Source organism: Bombina bombina, chromosome 7 (assembly GCF_027579735.1).
Source record: "Bombina bombina isolate aBomBom1 chromosome 7, aBomBom1.pri, whole genome shotgun sequence".
NCBI classification, from domain to species: Eukaryota; Metazoa; Chordata; class Amphibia; order Anura; family Bombinatoridae; genus Bombina; species Bombina bombina.
Window position 1 is genome coordinate 419,566,659 of NC_069505.1, and position 20,116 is coordinate 419,586,774.

At 43.5% G+C, this 20,116-nt stretch overlaps 1 protein-coding gene across 1 annotated transcript in view; it reads right to left on the bottom strand.

The window, feature by feature from the left end:
- The window catches only part of LOC128666580 (probable endonuclease 4), an 82,710-nt gene that overhangs the window by 2,274 nt on the left and 60,320 nt on the right, over window positions 1-20,116 (bottom strand). Inside the window, exons 7-9 of the mRNA XM_053721268.1 lie at window positions 19,428-19,559; window positions 19,244-19,348; window positions 3,654-3,783 (exon numbers count right to left, since the gene is read on the bottom strand). Of these exons, the coding sequence (XP_053577243.1) occupies window positions 3,654-3,783; window positions 19,244-19,348; window positions 19,428-19,559 (367 nt within the window). The remainder of the gene's footprint in view (window positions 1-3,653; window positions 3,784-19,243; window positions 19,349-19,427; window positions 19,560-20,116) is intronic.

The following is a 20,116-nucleotide window of genomic DNA, read 5'->3' on the forward strand; positions in this document are numbered from 1 at the left end:
CTCACTCCCTTTGTCGTCAGTCTCCCCCCTCACTCCCTTTGGGGTCAGTCTCCCTCTCACTCCCTTTGGGGTCAGTCTCCCTCACTCCCTTTGGGGTCAGTCTCCCTCTCACTCCCTTTGGGGTCAGTCTCCCTCTCACTCCCTTTGGAGTCAGTCTCCCTCTCACTCCCTTTGCGGTCAGTCTCCCTCTCACTTCCTTTGGGGTCAGTCTCCCTCTCACTCCCTTTGGGGTCAGTCTCCCTCTCACTCCCTTTGGGGTCAGTCTCCCTCTCTTGGGGTCAGTCTCCCTCTCACTCCCTTTGGGGTCAGTCTCATTTCTATCTCACACTTATTAGACTTTCCTTTTCCTACAAAAAGGTGAATCTGAGAATGTTCTGCAGCAAACACCAGGGCCATAAAGCTGAATACCTAATTGAGTTATTCTCAGTGTCAAATTGCAGATTTTTAGCCAAACCTTTGTCTCCCAGGGGAACTGTACGCATTTTATGTCTAGTGTATTCAGTAGTGCATGGGTTAATTTGCTGCACAGCGTCTCCATAACAATCTGATATTAACATGAAACGTTCTTAATTATTATTAGAAACATCCTCTCATTTGCAAACAGCCCCTCCTTCCTGTTAGCAGAAATATATATTTATATTTCAGTTTTTTGCTTAACTTAAAGAGAAACGGCAATAATCTAAAGGCAGATAATCACTGAGACATGATACATAGATAAACATTTCATAGAGTTTATCAGACAGGGTAAAAAATTAAAATTCCAAATGTAAAGGGAAAACAGATGAGCTCCTTGTATTCAAAGCAGCTGCAGAAACACTCTTCCAATGAGCTGGGCTCTCTCTATCACTCCCACCCCCACTGATTTCTGCTGCATCTTGTTTACATAGCTTTTCTATAGTGAATACTACAGTATTTATATTTTCAGTGTGAGTGGTGGTTTCAAGAGTAAAAGTAAAAGATTGGTAATTAATTTAATACACTACAACAGGTAAAATGGTTCATAGTGAACCCATTAAAGGAAAGAGCATTCTACAGCCCCTTTATACTTCCCTCCCCTATCCATCGCACTTGGGAGCTAAGTATGACATCACACATTGAGACAATCACTATGACATAGCTAGTGACATCGTCAGATAATTTTCCACCTTCACTAAACAAAACCGTACGTATAGATAAACGTCTAGGAATGGCACTCATAAGCTAACAGTAACCTGTACATAAGCTAACAGTAACCCACACATAAGCTAACAGTAACCTGCACATAAGCTAACAGTAACCTGTACATAAGCTAACAGTAACCCGTACATAAGCTAACCGTAACCCGCACATAAGCTAACAGTAACCCGTACATAAACTAACCGTAACCCGCACATAAGCTAACAGTAACCTGTACATAAGCTAACAGTAACCTGTACATAAGCTAACAGTAACCCGTACATAAGCTAACAGTAACCTGTACATAAGATAGCAGTAACCCACACATAAGCTAACAGTAACCCGCACATAAGCTAACAGTAACCTGTACATAAGCTAACAGTAACCCGCACATAAGCTAACACCTCTCACAGGATGTCTCTCGCACACTTCTCACAGGATGTCTCACACACCTCTCACAGGATGTCTCTCGCACACCTCTCACAGGATGTCTCTCGCACACCTCTCACAGGATGTCTCTCGCACACCTCTCACAGGATGTCTCTCGCACACCTCTCACAGGATGTCTCTCGCACACCTCTCACAGGATGTCTCTCGCACACCTCTCACAGGATGTCTCTCGCACACCTCTCACAGGATGTCTCCCGCACACCTCTCACAGGATGTCTCTCGCACACCTCTCACAGGATGTCTCCCGCACACCTCTCACAGGATGTCTCTCGCACACCTCTCACAGGATGTCTCTCGCACACCTCTCACAGGATGTCTCTCGCACACCTCTCACAGGATGTCTCTCGCACACCTCTCACAGGATGTCTCTTGCACACTTCTCACAGGATGTCTCTTGCATACCTCTCACAGGATGTCTCTTGCACAGCTCTCACAGGATGTCTCTTGCACAGCTCTCACAGGATGTCTCTTGCACAGCTCTCACAGGATGTCTCGTACACATCTCACAGGATGTCTCTTGCACTCCTCTCACAGGATGTCTCTTGCACACTTCTCACAGGATATCTCTCGCAAACCTTTCACAGGATGTCTCTTGCACACATTTTTTCAGATCAGTGTTTTTCTTGCTATCTGTACACTGCTCTTCTCTCACACACACTTTACCACTTGTCTTGCACAATAACAACTTACGTCTCACACAGGGCTAGATTTATTATAGCTGAGGCGTACAGAGGCGCGTATATGCGCCCCTGTATGCCTCAGCTCGCCTGTGGCGGGGCGAAATTACCCGCAGGTATTTGGCATTACACACGAGCACAATTTTGCGCTCGTGTGCAATCCCGCCCCCTGCCCGCGCACAGCCAATCACGTGCGGGCAGGAGCTGTCAATCTCCTCGGTCGAACTCGACCGAGGAGATTGAATTTCACCAGTTTAAAGGTGGCGAAGAGCGTAGGGAAGCAGCGGTCTGGTGACCGCTGCTTGATAAATCACAGCGAGCAAGTTCTTATGAGAACTTGCTTCCGTAGGGGCTTTATAAATCTAGCCCACAAACTACACAAGTATTTCAGTTACAGCATCAGCAGCAGTAATCACCGTACATGAGGCGCCATCTAGTGGTGATGCTTCAGACCTCACAAGCTTCAAGCTGGAGTATTTCAGATATTTAACCCTTTACCTTGGCTGCTAAAGGGAGCAACAAATAGTGTTACTTGTTCCTGCTCAAAGGGACACGAAAATCAAATGTAAACTTTCATAATTAAGACAGATCATGCAATGATCAAATTTGCTTTGTTCTCTTGATATCCTTTGTTGAATATTCAGGTCACAACTGGTGAGCCAATGACAAGAGGAATATATGTGCAGCCAGCAATCAGCAGCTAGCTCTCAGTAGTGCATTACTGCTCCTGAGCCTACCTAGCTATGCACTTTTTTTTACAAATTATACCTAGTGAACAAAGTAAATTGATAATAGAATTGAATTTAAGTGTATTAAAACGACACGATCAGTCATGCAAGTTTCATTTTAAGGACCTTACACAGCTGCAATGTGGCTGGACAAACACTAGATCCGCACACATGGGTCATATTAAATGAAGTGACAGCTGAAGCAGCGAACCTGATGATCTACAGATTGACACACAGGATTCTGTGCGTGAGCAAATAAAAGTTACAATTATTTCAAAAAATTTGAGAAAAATTAAAATAGCATTATTTTCTAACATACTGTACATATAATAGGACAGCAATAAAATATATAAACTATATTTTTCCATGATTTTTTGATGTTGAAACTAACAGGAAATACTGTATATGTTTATGCACAACAAATTAATTCCTCGCTGGCTGGTAAGGACTCTATTGGTGGGATTTACCCCGCAGGTATGAAAACATAAAGTAGTTTTTACCCTGAAAAAATCTCTTTTAGAAAGAAAAAAGAGAATTGTCATAGATAAAATAAAAACATGTAACTGCTCTTTGAGTTGGGGGAAATTAAAAGGTAGGTAATGTTTGTTTAAGAACCTGTATGCTGCACCCCACTTGCACCAACCTGTAGGGAGTCTCCAGTATCATGGGGATACCGTTTAACCGGGGCTCATTCATCACCTGTCTGAAACCCTCCAATCCAATGTGGCCTCGCCCAATGTTCTCATGGCGGTCCAGCCTGCAGCCTACTGTGCCTGTAAATAGGTGGGGGGTCCAGTTAGTGCAAAGAAAACAAAATTTATGCTTACCTGATAAATGTATTTCCGGATATAGTGAGTCCACGGCTTGAGTAATTGCTGTTGGGAATATCACTCCTGGCCAGCAGGAGGAGGCAAATAGCACCACAGTTAAACTGTTAAAGGACCAGTTCACTCAGGAGATATAATTGTTTAGCAGCAATAACTCTATGTTAACAAGTGAAGTAGAATCTAAAACATAAATATTGTAATAAGGAAATATATATTTTTTAACCTTTTTCCTTGCTTATTTTCCCTTCTGCCAGACAACCCTGGAACGCCCTGATGAAAGGGCTGTGCTTAGAAACTTTATTACCCTGCCCCATGGCCAATCAAGTTGCATTATGCAGTGCAGAATTATTAGGCAAGTTGTATTTTTGAGGATTAATTTTATTATTGAACAACAACCATGTTCTCAATGAACCCAAAAAACTCATTAATATCAAAGCTGAATAGTTTTGGAAGTAGTTTTTAGTTTGTTTTTAGTTATAGCTATTTTAGGGGGATATCTGTGTGTGCAGGTGACTATTACTGTGCATAATTATTAGGCAACTTAACAAAAAACAAATATATACCCATTTCAATTATTTATTTTTACCAGTGAAACCAATATAACATCTCAACATTCACAAATATACATTTCTGACATTCAAAAACAAAACAAAAACAAATCAGTGACCAATATAGCCACCTTTCTTTGCAAGGACACTCAAAAGCCTGCCATCCATGGATTCTGTCAGTGTTTTCATCTGTTCACCATCAACATTGCGTGCAGCAGCAACCACAGCCTCCCAGACACTGTTCAGAGAGGTGTACTGTTTTCCCTCCTTGTAAATCTCACATTTGATGATGGACCACAGGTTCTCAATGGGGTTCAGATCAGGTGAACAAGGAGGCCATGTCATTAGATTTTCTTCTTTTATACCCTTTCTTGCCAGCCACGCTGTGGAGTACTTGGACGCGTGTGATGGAGCATTGTCCTGCATGAAAATCATGTTTTTCTTGAAGGATGCAGACTTCTTCCTGTACCACTGCTTGAAGAAGGTGTCTTCCAGAAACTGGCAGTAGGACTGGGAGTTGAGCTTGACTCCATCCTCAACCCGAAAAGGCCCCACAAGCTCATCTTTGATGATACCAGCCCAAACCAGTACTCCACCTCCACCTTGCTGGCGTCTGAGTCGGACTGGAGCTCTCTGCCCTTTACCAATCCAGCCACGGGCCCATCCATCTGGCCCATCAAGACTCACTCTCATTTCATCAGTCCATAAAACCTTAGAAAAATCAGTCTTGAGATATTTCTTGGCCCAGTCTTGACGTTTCAGCTTGTGTGTCTTGTTCAGTGGTGGTCGTCTTTCAGCCTTTCTTACCTTGGCCATGTCTCTGAGTATTGCACACCTTGTGCTTTTGGGCACTCCAGTGATGTTGCAGCTCTGAAATATGGCCAAACTGGTGGCAAGTGGCATCTTGGCAGCTGCACGCTTGACTTTTCTCAGTTCATGGGCAGTTATTTTGCGCCTTGGTTTTTCCACACGCTTCTTGCGACCCTGTTGACTATTTTGAATGAAACGCTTGATTGTTCGATGATCACGCTTCAGAAGCTTTGCAATTTTAAGAGTGCTGCATCCCTCTGCAAGATATCTCACTATTTTTGACTTTTCTGAGCCTGTCAAGTCCTTCTTTTGACCCATTTTGCCAAAGGAAAGGAAGTTGCCTAATAATTATGCACACCTGATATAGGGTGTTGATGTCATTAGACCACACCCCTTCTCATTACAGAGATGCACATCACCTAATATGCTTAATTGGTAGTAGGCTTTCGAGCCTATACAGCTTGGAGTAAGACAACATGCATAAAGAGGATGATGTGGTCAAAATACTCATTTGCCTAATAATTCTGCACTCCCTGTATGCTAAGTTTGCAAATTTAGCACTATGTGAGCACTAAAGGCTGTTGTGTTTATGTGCTCTCAGCTCTGACTGGATCGTTCTTTAAAGGGGGGCGTATCCAGTTTGTTAGTTATATACACATACATCTGTAAATATTATTATTCAAAGCAACCACTGGCATAATATGAATTGCTTAGAGTTATAACATTTACAGACATGTGTATATGTATAACTAACAAATAATATTAAAGTGTCTGTACTCAGCTCTATAAGGCATTTGTGTCATAACAGCCAGGAAACTGCAGCATGTAGACATGATAAAATAAGGCAGGTACTCTATTACCCTTCTAGCATGCACAGTGATAGGTTTCAAGTCCATAGAGTACAAGGGAGATTCCCCTTCAACGATGCACGCTACACTTGGCTATACAGGTCTGAACTCCTCCTCTCTCCGCTCACAGCTCCCTTGACCCCGCTGCGGTCCTGCTGCTAACAGTCATAGCGCACAGAGCTCTCATCATCCTGTGAGCACTAAAGGCTGTTGTGTTTATGCGCTCTAACCGGATAATTCTGTAAGGGGGCCGTATCCAGTTTGTTAGTTATAAATTACAGCCCCCTTACAGAACGATCCGGTCAGAGCGCATAAACACAAAAGCCTTCAGTGCTCACAGGATGATGAGAGCTCTGTGCGCTGTGACCGTTAGCAGCAGGACTGGAGCGGGGGCATGGGGAGCTGTGAGCAGAGAGAGCAGGAGTTCAGACCTGTATAGCCAAGTGTAGCGTGCACCGTGTTCACACTAGCGGTGACGTCACAATGGGGGCTGGAGTATGCGCCCCGCACAGAAGGGATTCTGCTCAAGTGGCCGCAAGGCCAGAAATTAAACAAGTGGGTATCCTTACCAGACCATGGAAACAGCATTTTGCTAAATAAAAATCTAATGCTACAGGACGTTTTAAAAAAAAAAAAAAAAACACACATTTTATTATAGACAGATTAATTCAATAAAATTCAGTCTTCTTTTGGGTAAACTGTCCCTTTAAGTATCACTCCCTTACCCACAACCCCCAGTCATTCGACCGAAGGGAAATGGAGAAAAAGGAGTAACACAAGATGTAGAGGTGCCTGAGGTTATAGTCAAAAGAACTGTCTTAACATAAAGGGTGGGGCCGTGGACTCAACATATACGGAAAGAAAGAAGTGTATCAGGTAAGCATACATTTTGTTTTTCTTTCCTAAGATATGGTGAGTCCACGGCTTGAGTAATTACTGTTGGGAACCAATACCCAAGCTAGAGGGCACGGATAAATAGGGAGGGACAAGACAGGTAGTCCTAAACAGAAGGCACCACCGCTTGAAGAACCTTTCTCCCAAAAGAAGCCTCAACCGAGGCAAAAGTATCAAATTTGTAAAATTTTGAAAAAAGTATGTAGAGAAGACCAAGTTGCAGTCTTGCAAATTTGTTCCACAGAAGCTTCATTTTTAAAAGCCCAAGAAGAGGAAACAGCTCTTGTGGAATGAGCCGTAATTCTCTCAGGAGGCTGCTGTCCAGAAGTCTCATAAGCCAAACGAATAATACTTTGTAACCAAAAAGAAAGAGTAGTAGCAGTAGCTTTCTGACCTTTACGTTTTCTAGAGAAACAGACAAAGAGGGCAGAGGACTGGCGAAAATCCTTAGTCCCCTTTAAGAGCACGTACAACATCCAAATTGTGTAGCAAACTTTCTTTGGAAGAAAAGGGAATAGGACACAGAGAGGGAACAACATTTCCTGATTGATATTTCTATTAGAAACAACCTTAGGAAGGAAACCTAACTTAGTACAAAGAACCGCCTTATCGTCATGAAAAATAAGATAAGGGAATCACACTGCAGAGCTGAGAGAGTTCAGAGACTCTTCGAGCAAAAGAAATAGCAACAAGAAACAAAACCTTTCAAGATAACAACTTAATGTCTATGGAATGCAACAGCTCAAACGGAGCCAGCTGTAAAACTTTAAGAACAAGGTTAAGGCTCCAAGGAGGAGCAACAGACTTAAAGACAGGCCTGATTTTGACTAAGGCCTGACAAAAAGATTGCACATCTGGCACATCCGCCAAACGTTTATGTAGTAAAACTGATAAAGCAGAAATCTGACCCTTCAGGGTACTGACTGACAATCCCTTGTCTATTTCTACTCCAAGAGTAGCCCTTGGATTCACACCAATAAAGATATTTACGCCATATCTTATGGTAAATCTTTCTAGTAACAGGCTTGCGAGCCTGAATCATGGTCTCAATGACCGACTCAGAAACACCACGCTTACACAGAATTAAGTGTTCAATCTCCAAGCAGTCAGCTTCAGAGAAACGAGATTTGGATGAAGGAAGGGACCCGGAATCAGGAGGTCCTTCCGCAGAGATAGTCTCCAAGGTGGGAGAGATTACATCTCCACTAGATCTGCAAACAAGATCCTGCGACGCCATGCAGGGACTATTAGAATCACCAATGCCCTCTCCTGTTTGATATGAGCAGTGACTCGAGGAAGGAGAACAAATGGAGGAAACGGGTATGCCAACCTGAAAACCCAAGGAACTGCCAGAGCATCTATCAGAACGGCCTGCGGATCTAATGACCTTGAACCGTACCTTGGAAGCTTGGTGTTCTGACGGGACGCCATCAGATCTAATTCCGGCACACCCCATTTGAGGACTAAGCTGGAAAACACCTACGGATGGAGTTCCCACACCCCGGGATGAAAAGTCTGTCTGCTCAGAAAATCCGCTTCCCAGTTGTCTACTCCTGGAATGTAGATGGCAGACAACAATTGTGGGGTCTCTGCCCACTGAAGAATCCGAGTAACCTTCATGGCTCCAGAGTCCAAAAGCCCTAAGATTTTAATGGGTCCCAGACTGCTCCCCAGCCCAGCAGGCTGGCGTCCGTGGTCACAATCACCCAGGAAGGTCTCCGAAAGCATGTGCCCTGAGACAGATATTCCTGAGAAATCCACCATGGGAGAGAATCCCTTGACGACTGATCTAACTATTCTCTGAGATAGATCTGCATGGTCACCATTCCATTGCCTGAGCATGCACAACTGGAGAGCTCTCAAAAGAAATGATGTCCATGGAAGCCCCCATCAGACCGATTACCTCCATACATTGAGCCACTGAAGGATGAGCAGAAGCCTTAAGAGAGAGGCAAGAGGAAATTATTTTGTTTTTCCTGACCTCTGTCAGAAAAATCTTCATCAATAGAGAACCTATTATGGTCCCTAAGAACACTACTCTTGTGGCAGGGGAAAGGGAGCTTTATTCAAGATTCACATTCCATCCGTGGGAACGAAGAAAAGACAACAATATCTCTGTGTGAGATTTTTCTAGTTGAAAAAATGGCGCCTGAACCAATATGTCATCCAGGTAGGGTGCCACAGCAATTCCACAAGAACGGATCACTGCCAAAAGAGCCCCCAGAACCTTTGAAAAAATTCTGGGAGCCGTGGCTAGACCAAATGGAAGGGCCATGAACTGGAAATGTTTGTCCTGAAAGGCAAATCTCAGGAATCTGTGATAGTCCCTGTGAATAAGAACATGAAGATACGCATCCTTTAGGTCTATGGTTGTCATGAACTGACCCTCTTGTACTAAAGGAAGAATGGAGCGTATAGTCTCCATCTTGAAAGAAACTTGTTTAGACACTTCAAGTCTAGAATGGGACGGAAAGTCCCCTCTTTTTTGGGAACCACAAATAGGTTGGAGTAGAACCCGAGACCCTGTTCTTGCACTGGAACTATCACTCCCAGGGAGGAAAGATTTTGTATACATTTCAATAACGCCTCTCTCTTTATCTAGTCTGCAGATAATCTTGAGAGAAGGAATCTGCCTCTGGGAGGAAAAGTCTTGAATTCCAATTTGTAACCCTGGGATACTATGTACACAGTCCAGGGATCTGGGACATCTCGTATCCAGACTTGAGAGAACTGAGAAAGTCTGCCCAACACCTGATCCGATCCTGGATCGGGGGCAAATCCTTCATGCTGATCTGGCATCAGCTGTGGGTTTCTTTGATTGTTTCCACCTGTTCCAAGATTGATTGGGTTTCCAAGAAGACTTGGATTGTTCCCGCTTGGAAGAAGGGGAAGGCTTTCCTCTGAAGTTACGAAAGGAACGAAAATTACTCTGATGTCCTTTAGGCCTATTCTTCTTCTTATCTTGAGGTATAAAAGACCTATTTCTACCCGTAATATGAGAGATAATTTCTGCCAAACCGGGTCCAAACAAGGTTTTGCCATTGTAAGGAATCGCCAGAAGCTTGACTTTAGAGGAAACGTCCACAGACCAGGATTTCAAACATAACGCCCTGCAGGCTAGGAAAGCGAAACTAGAAGTTTTAGCTCCTAGTCTAACAGCCTGTACAATGGCATCTGCAATAAAGGAATTGGCAAACTTAAGAGCTTTAATACTATCTTCAATTTCATCCAAGGAAGTCTCTACTTGAATAGAATCAGACAAGGCGTCGAACCAATAAGATGCCGCACTAGTCACGGTGGCAATACACACCGCAGGTTGCCATTGGAGACCTTCATGGACATAAATCTTTTTCAAATAAGCCTCCAGCTTTTTGTCCATTGGATCCTTAAAAGACCAGCTATCCAAAATAGGAATAGTGGTTCTCTTAGCCAGAGTGGAAATGGCCCCTTCAACTTTGGGTACAGTATACCAAGGGTCTTTAATGGAGTCCTCGACAGGAAAAAAAATCTTCAAAATAGGAGACGGGGAAAAGGACACCCCTGGTTTCTCCCATACCTGTGAGATAATCTCCCTAGCATGGTCCGGCACAGGAAAAACCTCTAAAGTGGAAAGTTCATCAAAGAAACTATTAGGTTTACTAGATTTCTTAGGAGTGACAACGAAAGGGGTATCAGAGTCATCTAAAGAAGCTAAAACCTCCTTTAACAATACAAAAGGTGTTCAAGCTTAAATATGAAAAATACCACCTCAGTCTCAGAAGAAGGAATTATACTGTCCAAATCTGAGATTTCCCCCTCAGAAAGTCCCAATGTATCTTCCTCATTAGACTTATGAGAAAGGGCAACTTGGGAAGCAGAACTGAGGACAGGCACCTTACTTTCTGAATTTCTAGATTTCCTTTTGCGTTTTCCCTGTAATCTGGGAATGGCAGCTAATGCCGCAGATACAGCTGAAGATACTTGGGCAGCAATTTCTGCTTTTAAATAAACTCCACTAGGAGTTATAGAGGAACCGCAGGGCACTGCTCCATATCAGACATATTGTGAAACCGTAAATAAACTTGTATAAATAAGTTTCAAAGATTTTAATATTCAATTAAAATAAGCTAAGGAAAAAATGCACTTTAAATTTTATCCCAAATTAGGATTGATCCCCAGCTAAAATTATGTGAGAAAAGTTAAGAAAAAACATTTAATAAACATCAAATAAACTTCTAAAATACTCCTCAGGCAACCCCACACCTCGAATACTGAGGTGCCTTACTGCTACCAATTAAGACCGGATCACCCAGAAATGGAGACAAACAACTTTTTCCTCAGAAACGTTATGAAGTAAAGCCGGTCAACTGACAAGCCGCAACTGACAAGCTCAAATTACTGCTGTGACACAGAGAGGCACTAAAAATAGCTTCCTGCTACACTGAGTAAAAGAAATAACCGTTTTTTCAAACCGGACAATGTTGCATCGTTTTGTTTTAAAGCAGAGGGGAAATGAATAAGCTTACTTTCAATTTAAGCTTGAATTGTTTTGTCAAGAAAATATGTGTCAGAAAAACCTAATAAAAAACATTTTACCCTTTTTTTTTAAAAGAGTTTAAATGTTAGTCTCACACATGCTACAGTGCCTGCTTCTTGCCCCAGTGTAACCCATACAACCAGGGGCGAAACTACATGGGGTTGCAGAGATCGCAACTGCGACTGGGCCCCTGAGGGTGGGGGCACAGCTTCAAAAAAAATTTTTTTTTTCTTCTTCAATAAAAAACGTTGACCTGCACTGATATCATGCAAGTGTGATATGATGCTTTACTAGTGTCTCTGACTACAGGGGATAGTGTTTCTGTTTTACCCATTGGTGTTTATGTGTGTGTGTATGTATCTATGTGACTGTGTGTGTATTTATGCATGTATGTGTGTGTATGTTTGTGGAACCAGCAAATTACAGACCTTGTTACTACAGCATGGGGGGGGGGCAGGGGTAAACAGTGTCTCTATACAGTACCACTATATACAGTTAGGGTTGCCACCTCAGCCATGTTTTCCTGGACACTTTCCCTTCTTAGATTCTTGCACCTGGGCCCTGTTGTTTCTAGTTACGCCTCTACATACAACAGGATTATCTATGTCCCAATAAAAAAAGCAGTTTCTTTTAATTTATTAAGTGCATGGTCTCCCCAACTGGAAGAAAAAGTACTTACCGGCTCCGCTGTCCGGCATGTAGACAGTTACAAGGTATGAGAGGACACAGTTCTTCACAGAGACCTTTGAAAAAGAAAGAACAGAGTAGCCAACTCTGGCTTTCTAAACTAGGGCAGCAATTGTTAGGAAAACTCAGTAAGTACCTCTTTACAAGTTCCTAACTGCTTTAAATGCCACCACTACCCGACTGCAAGGAATGACGTGGAATACGACTATACCCCAAAACTTGCTTGTAGATAAAAAATTTCTTCAGACACCTAAACTTCACCTCCTCCATGCACCGAAGGCAAAGAGAATGACTGGGGGTTGTGGGTAAGGGAGTGATACTTAACAGTTTAACTTCTTTGCATCTTCCTGCTGGCCAAGAGTGATATTCCCAACAGTAATTACTCAAGCCGTGGACTCACCATATCTTAGGAAAGAAATATATATTAAACAGGTCTGAAACAGGAGTTAAATTATTTTATGCATTTTACAAAGGGGCCACCCTCTGGCGTATTGTGTTTAATTATATTGTGCATCTAGTTGTGCAGTTAAGCAGCGGTGGTACCACAGGGTGCAGTATAAATCTTTTATTTTGCACCCCTTTTAAGCTGGTCGGCAGCCAGTTCGATCCACAGAACTGCAACTTCACCTCTGATTGTGCTGACTACGCCCACCTAAAACATAGGGCTCCCTGACTTGGTCCCCCATATCTTGCCCCCTCCCCAGAGCTCTGCAAGGTAAGTGTTTGCCCCTCCACTATATAATTTCTGAGGCCACCACAGGTTCAAGTCTAATTATGCCTTTAGCATATTTATTTTTCATATACAAAAATAAATAAATACAGCTATCAAGAGGTTAATGTACCATACATCAGGATACAAGCAAAATATTCAGGCCTCGCACAGTCAAAATGGTTATTGTTCTCTTGTGTACAACAAAACTAACTAGAAGAGCCAAGCAAACCAGAAACCATGTGTTAAAGTTGTGCCTTCAGATGTGCTATATGACTATCCTGGTATAGGAGTTGAACCCCTTTACAGACATTGCTCATGGATTTCAGGGTACAGGCTTGACTGTACAGGAAACCCCAGAGAAACCCAGGGCACAGGTGTTTATACATGGATCGCCAGGGCACAGATGTCTTTATACATGGATCACCAGGGCACAGATCCCCAGGACACAGGGCTTCAGCATTGTGGTGGCTGCACATAAATAAAAACAGAATTTATGTTTACCTGATAAATTACTTTCTCCAACGGTGTGTCCGGTCCACGGCGTCATCCTTACTTGTGGGATATTCTCCTCCCCAACAGGAAATGGCAAAGAGCCCAGCAAAGCTGGTCACATGATCCCTCCTAGGCTCCGCCTACCCCAGTCATTCGACCGACGTTAAGGAGGAATATTTGCATAGGAGAAACCATATGTTACCGTGGTGACTGTAGTTAAAGAAAATAAATTATCAGACCTGATTAAAAAAAACCAGGGCGGGCCGTGGACCGGACACACCGTTGGAGAAAGTAATTTATCAGGTAAACATAAATTCTGTTTTCTCCAACATAGGTGTGTCCGGTCCACGGCGTCATCCTTACTTGTGGGAACCAATACCAAAGCTTTAGGACACGGATGAAGGGAGGGAGCAAATCAGGTCACCTAAATGGAAGGCACCACGGCTTGCAAAACCTTTCTCCCAAAAATAGCCTCAGAAGAAGCAAAAGTATCAAATTTGTAAAATTTAGAAAAAGTGTGCAGTGAAGACCAAGTCGCTGCCTTACATATCTGATCAACAGAAGCCTCGTTCTTGAAGGCCCATGTGGAAGCCACAGCCCTAGTGGAGTGAGCTGTGATTCTTTCAGGAGGCTGCCGTCCGGCAGTCTCATAAGCCAATCGGATAATGCTTTTAATCCAGAAGGAGAGAGAGGTAGAAGTTGCTTTTTGACCTCTCCGTTTACCAGAATAAACAACAAACAAAGACAAAGTTTGTCTGAAATCCTTAGTAGCTGCTAAGTAAAATTTGAGAGCACGAACTACATCCAAGTTGTGCAACAAACGTTCCTTCTTTGAAACTGGATTAGGACACAAAGAAGGCACAACTATCTCCTGGTTAATGTTTTTGTTAGAAACAACTTTTGGAAGAAAACCAGGTTTAGTACGCAAAACCACCTTATCTGCATGGAACACCAGATAAGGAGAAGAACACTGCAGAGCAGATAATTCTGAAACTCTTCTAGCAGAAGAAATTGCAACCAAAAACAAAACTTTCCAAGATAATAACTTAATATCAACGGAATGTAAGGGTTCAAACGGAACCCCCTGAAGAACTGAAAGAACTAGGTTGAGACTCCAAGGAGGAGTCAAAATTTTGTAAACAGGCTTGATTCTAACCAGAGCCTGAACAAAGGCTAGAACATCTGGCACAGCTGCCAGCTTTTTGTGAAGTAACACAGACAAGGCAGAAATCTGTCCCATCAAGGAACTTGCAGATAATCCTTTTTCCAATCCTTCTCGAAGGAAGGATAGACTCTTAGGAATCTTAACCTTGTCCCAAGGGAATCCTGCAGATTCACACCAACAGATATACCAAATTATGTGGTAATTTTTCTGGTTACAGGCTTTCAGGCCTGAACAAGAGTATTAATAACAGAATCTGAGAACCCTCGCTTTGATAAGATCAAGCGTTCAATCTCCAAGCAGTCAGCTGGAGTGGGTCGAACGGACCTAGAACAAGAAGGTCTCTCAAAGGTAGCTTCCATGGTGGAGCCGATGACATATTCACCAGATCTGCATACCAAGTCCTGCGTGGCCACGCAGGAGCTATCAAAATCACCGACGCCCTCTCCTGATTGATCCTGGCTACCAGCCTGGGGATGAGAGGAAACGGCGGGAACACATAAGCTAGTTTGAAGGTCCAAGGTGCTACTAGTGCATCCACTAGAGCCGCCTTGGGATCCCTGGATCTGTACCCGTAGTAAGGAACTCTGAAGTTCTGACGAGAGGCCATCAGATCCATGTCTGGAATGCCCCACGGTTGAGTGACTTGGGCAAAGATTTCCGGATGGAGTTCCCACTCCCCCGGATGCAATGTCTGACGACTCAGAAAATCCGCTTCCCAATTTTCCACTCCTGGGATGTGGATAGCAGACAGGTGGCAGGAGTGAGACTCCGCCCATAGAATGATTTTGGTCACTTCTTCCATCGCTAGGGAACTCCTTGTTCCCCCCTGATGGTTGATGTATGAACTTGGCCCTCGCTAGCTGAGGCCAAGCTTTGAGAGCATTGAATATCGCTCTCAGTTCCAGAATATTTATCGGTAGAAGAGATTCTACCCGAGACCAAAGACCCTGAGCTTTCAGGGATCCCCAGACCGCGCCCCAGCCCATCAGACTGGCGTCGGTCGTGACAATGACCCACTCTGGTCTGCGGAAGGTCATCCCTTGTGACAGGTTGTCCAGGGACAGCCACCAACGGAATGAGTCTCTGGTCCTCTGATTTGCTTGTATCTTCGGAGACAAGTCTGAATAGTCCCCATTCCACTGACTGAGCATGAACAGTTGTAATGGTCTTAGATGAATGCGCACAAAAGGAACTATGTCCATTGCCGCTACCATCAAACCTATCACTTCCATGCACTGCGCTATGGAAGGAAGAGGAACGGAATGAAGTATCCGACAAGAGTCTAGAAGTTTTGTTTTTCTGGCTTCTGTCAGAAAAATCCTCATTTCTAAGGAGTCTATTATAGTTCCCAAGAAGGGAACCCTCGTTGACGGAGATAGAGAACTCTTTTCCACGTTCACTTTCCATCCGTGAGATCTGAGAAAGGCCAGGACAATGTCCGTGTGAGCCTTTACTTGAGGAAGGGACGACGCTCGAATCAGAATGTCGTCCAAGTAAGGTACTACAGCAATGCCCCTTGGTCTTAGCACCGCCAGAAGGGACCCTAGTACCTATGAGAAAATCCTAGGAGCAGTGGCTAATCCGAAAGAAAATGCCACGAACTGGAAATGCTTGTCCAGGAATGCAAACCTTAGGAACCGATGATGTTCCTTGTGGATAGGAATATGTAGATACGCATCCTTGAAATCCACCTTGGTCATGAATTGACCTTCCTGGATGGAAGGAAGAAGTGTTCGAATGGTTTCCATCTTGAACGATGGAACCTTGAGAAACTTGTTCAAGATCTTGAGATCTAAGATTGGTCTGAACGTTCCCTCTTTTTTGGGAACTATGAACAGATTGGAGTAGAACCCCATCCCTTGTTCTCCTAATGGAACAGGATGAATCACTCCCATTTTTAGCAGGTCTTCTACCCAATGTAAGAATGCCTGTCTTCTTATGTGGTCTGAAGACAACTGAGACCTGTGGAACCTCCCCCTTGGAGGAAGCCCCTTGAACTCCAGAGAATAACCTTGGGAGACTATTTCTAGCGCCCAAGGATCCAGAACATCTCTTTCCCAAGCCTGAGCGAAGAGAGAGAGTCTGCCCCCCACCAGATCCGGTCCCGGATCGGGGGCCCGCATTTCATGCTGTCTTGGTAGCAGTGGCAGGTTTCCTGGCCTGCTTTCCTTTGCTCCAGCCTGGCATAGGTCTCCAGGCTGGATTGGCTTGAGAAGTATTACCTTCCTGCTTAGAGGACGTAGCCCTTGGGGCTGATCCGTTTCTGCGAAAGGGACGAAACTTAGGTTTATTTTTGGTCTTGAAAAGACCTATCCTGAGGAAGGGCGTGGCCCTTGCCCCCAGTGATATCAGAGATAATCTCTTTCAAGTCAGGGCCAAAGAGTGTTTTCCCCTTGAAAGGAATGTCAAGCAATTTGTTCTTGGAAGACGCATCCGCTGCCCAAGATTTTAACCAAAGCGCTCTGCGCCACAATAGCAAACCCAGAATTTTTTCGCCGCTAACCTAGCCAATTGCAAGGTGGCGTCTAGGGTGAAAGAATTAGCCAATTTAAGAGCACGAATTCTGTCCATAATCTCCTCATAAGAAGAAGAATTACTAATAATCGCCTTTCCTAGCTCATCAAACTAGAAACACGCGGCTGCAGTGACAGGGACAATGCATGCAATTGGTTGTAGAAGGGAACCTTGCTGAACAAACATCTTTAGCAGACCTTCTAATTTTTTATCCATAGGATCTTGGAAAGCACAACTATCTTCTATGGGTATAGTGGCGCGCTTGTGTAGAGTAGAAACCGCCCCCTCGACCTTGGGGACTGTCTGCCATCAGTCCTTTCTGGGGTCGACTATAGGAAAACAATTTTATAAATATGGGGGGAGGTACTAAAGGTATACCGGGCCTGTCCCATTCTTTACTAACAATGTACGCCACCCGCTTGGATATAGGAAAAGCTTCGGGGGGCCCCGGGGCCTCTAAGAACTTTTCCATTTTACATAGTGGTTCTGGAATGACCAGATAATCACAATCATCCAAATTGGATAACACCTCCTTAAGCAGAGCGCGGAGATGTTCCAACTTAAATTTAAAAGTAATCACATCAGGTTCAGCTTGTTGAGAAATGTTTCCTGAATCTGAAATTTCTCCCTCAGACAAAACCTCCCTGGCCCCCTCAGACTGGTGTAGGGGCCCTTCAGAAACCATATCATCAGCGTTCTCATGCTCTACAGAATTTTCTAAAACAGAGCAGTCGCGCTTTCGCTGATAAGTGGGCATATTGGCTAAAATGTTTTTGATAGAATTATCCATTACAGCCGTTAAATGTTGCATAGTAAGGAGAATTGGCGCACTAGATGTACTAGGGGCCTCCTGTATGGGCAAGACTGGTGTAGACGAAGGAGGGGATGATGCAGTACCATGCTTACTCCCCTCACTTGAGGAATCATCTTGGGCATCATTTTTACTAAATTTTTTTATGACATAAAATACATATAGTTAAATGAGAAGGAACCTTGGTTTCCCCACAGTCAGAACACAATCTATCTGGTAGTTCAGACATGTTAAACAGGCATAAACTTGATAACAAAGCACAAAAAACGTTTTAAAATAAAACCGTTACTGTCACTTTAAATTTTAAACTAAACACACTTTATTATTGCAATTGCGAAAAAGTATGAAGGAATTGTTCAAAATTCACCAAAATTTCACCACAGTGTCTTAAAGCCTTAAAAGTATTGCACACCAAATTTGGAAGCTTTAACCCTTAAAATAACGGAACCGGAGCCGTTTTTATATTTAACCCCTTTACAGTCCCTGGAATCTGCTTTGCTGAGACCCAACCAAGCCCAAAGGGGAATACGATACCAAATGATGCCTTCAGAAAGACTTTTCTATGTATCAGAGCTCCACACACATGCAGCTGCATGCCATGCTGTCCTCAAAAACAAGTGCGCCATACCGGCGCGAAAATGAGGCTCTGACTATGATTAGGGAAAGCCCCTAAAGAATAAGGTGTCTAAAACAGTGCCTGCCGATATAATCATATCAAAATACCCAGAATAAATGATTCCTCAAGGCTAAATATGTGTTAATAATGAATCGATTTAGCCCAGAAAAAGTCTACAGTCTTAATAAGCCCTTGTGAAGCCCTTATTTACTATCTTAATAAACATGGCTTACCGGATCCCATAGGGAAAATGACAGCTTCCAGCATTACATCGTCTTGTTAGAATGTGTCATACCTCAAGCAGTAAGAGACTGCACACTGTTCCCCCAACTGAAGTTAATTGCTCTCAACAGTCCTGTGTGGAACAGCCATGGATTTTAGTTACGGTGCTAAAATCATTTTCCTCATACAAACAGAAATCTTCATCTCTTTTCTGTTTCTGAGTAAATAGTACATACCAGCACTATTTTAAAATAACAAACTCTTGATTGAATAATAAAAACTACAGTTAAACACTAAAAAACTCTAAGCCATCTCCGTGGAGATGTTGCCTGTACAACGGCAAAGAGAATGACTGGGGTAGGCGGAGCCTAGGAGGGATCATGTGACCAGCTTTGCTGGGCTCTTTGCCATTTCCTGTTGGGGAGGAGAATATCCCACAAGTAAGGATGACGCCGTGGACCGGACACACCTATGTTGGAGAAACATATGTTCTTTACATAAAGCTGATACACCGATATCTTAAACAAGCAGGAAGTTTGCCTTGTGGAGATGCAGTAGGGAGTAGACCAACCTTTAGAGTCATTCAGGTGAACTGCCTTTAAGTAAGAAAGTCCAACAACTTCATCAAATTGGTCAAGCATTTTTTTAAGCCCCGCCTTCTGCGACAGGTCATGACCTGCAGGCATCAGAGAGAGGAGAGATGATTACCAATGTTTAGCCTGACACAGACAGATTAGGGTGCGAGAGGGACTCACCTGCAGCAAAAGCATGACACGTATCCAGGCACACACCAATGCGGGTTTTATCCTTGACCTGGTCTATAATCCCACGCAGTTCATCAAAACGACCTCCAATGGTACTGCCCTGACAGCTCATATTCTCAAGAACTGGACGGAAATCAGCAAGGAAGATAAACACGGATCAGGGAAGGGATATAAAGTCAGTAGGGACAGCCGGATCTGGAAAAGATATAAAGTCAGTAGGGACAGACAGATCAGAAAGAGATCTAAAGTCAGTAGGGACAGAAGGATCAGGAAGAGATATAAAGTCAGTAGGGACAGACGGATCAGGAAGAGATATATAGTTAGTAGTGACAGATGGATCAGGAAAATTATTTACAGTCAGTAGGGACAGACAGATCAGGAACAGATATATAGTCAGTAGTGACAGATGGATCAGGAAAAGATATACAGTCAGTGGGACAGACAGATCAGGAAGAGATATACAGTCAGTAGTGACAGACGGATCAGGAAGAGATATAAAGTCAGTAGGGACAGAAGGATAAGGAAGAGATATAAAGTCAGTAGGGACAGAAGGATCAGGAAGAGATATAAAGTCAGTAGGGACAGATGGATCAGGAAGAGATATAAAGTCAGTAGTGACAGACGGATCAGGAAGAGATATAAAGTCAGTAGTCACAGATGGATCGAGAAGAGATATAAAG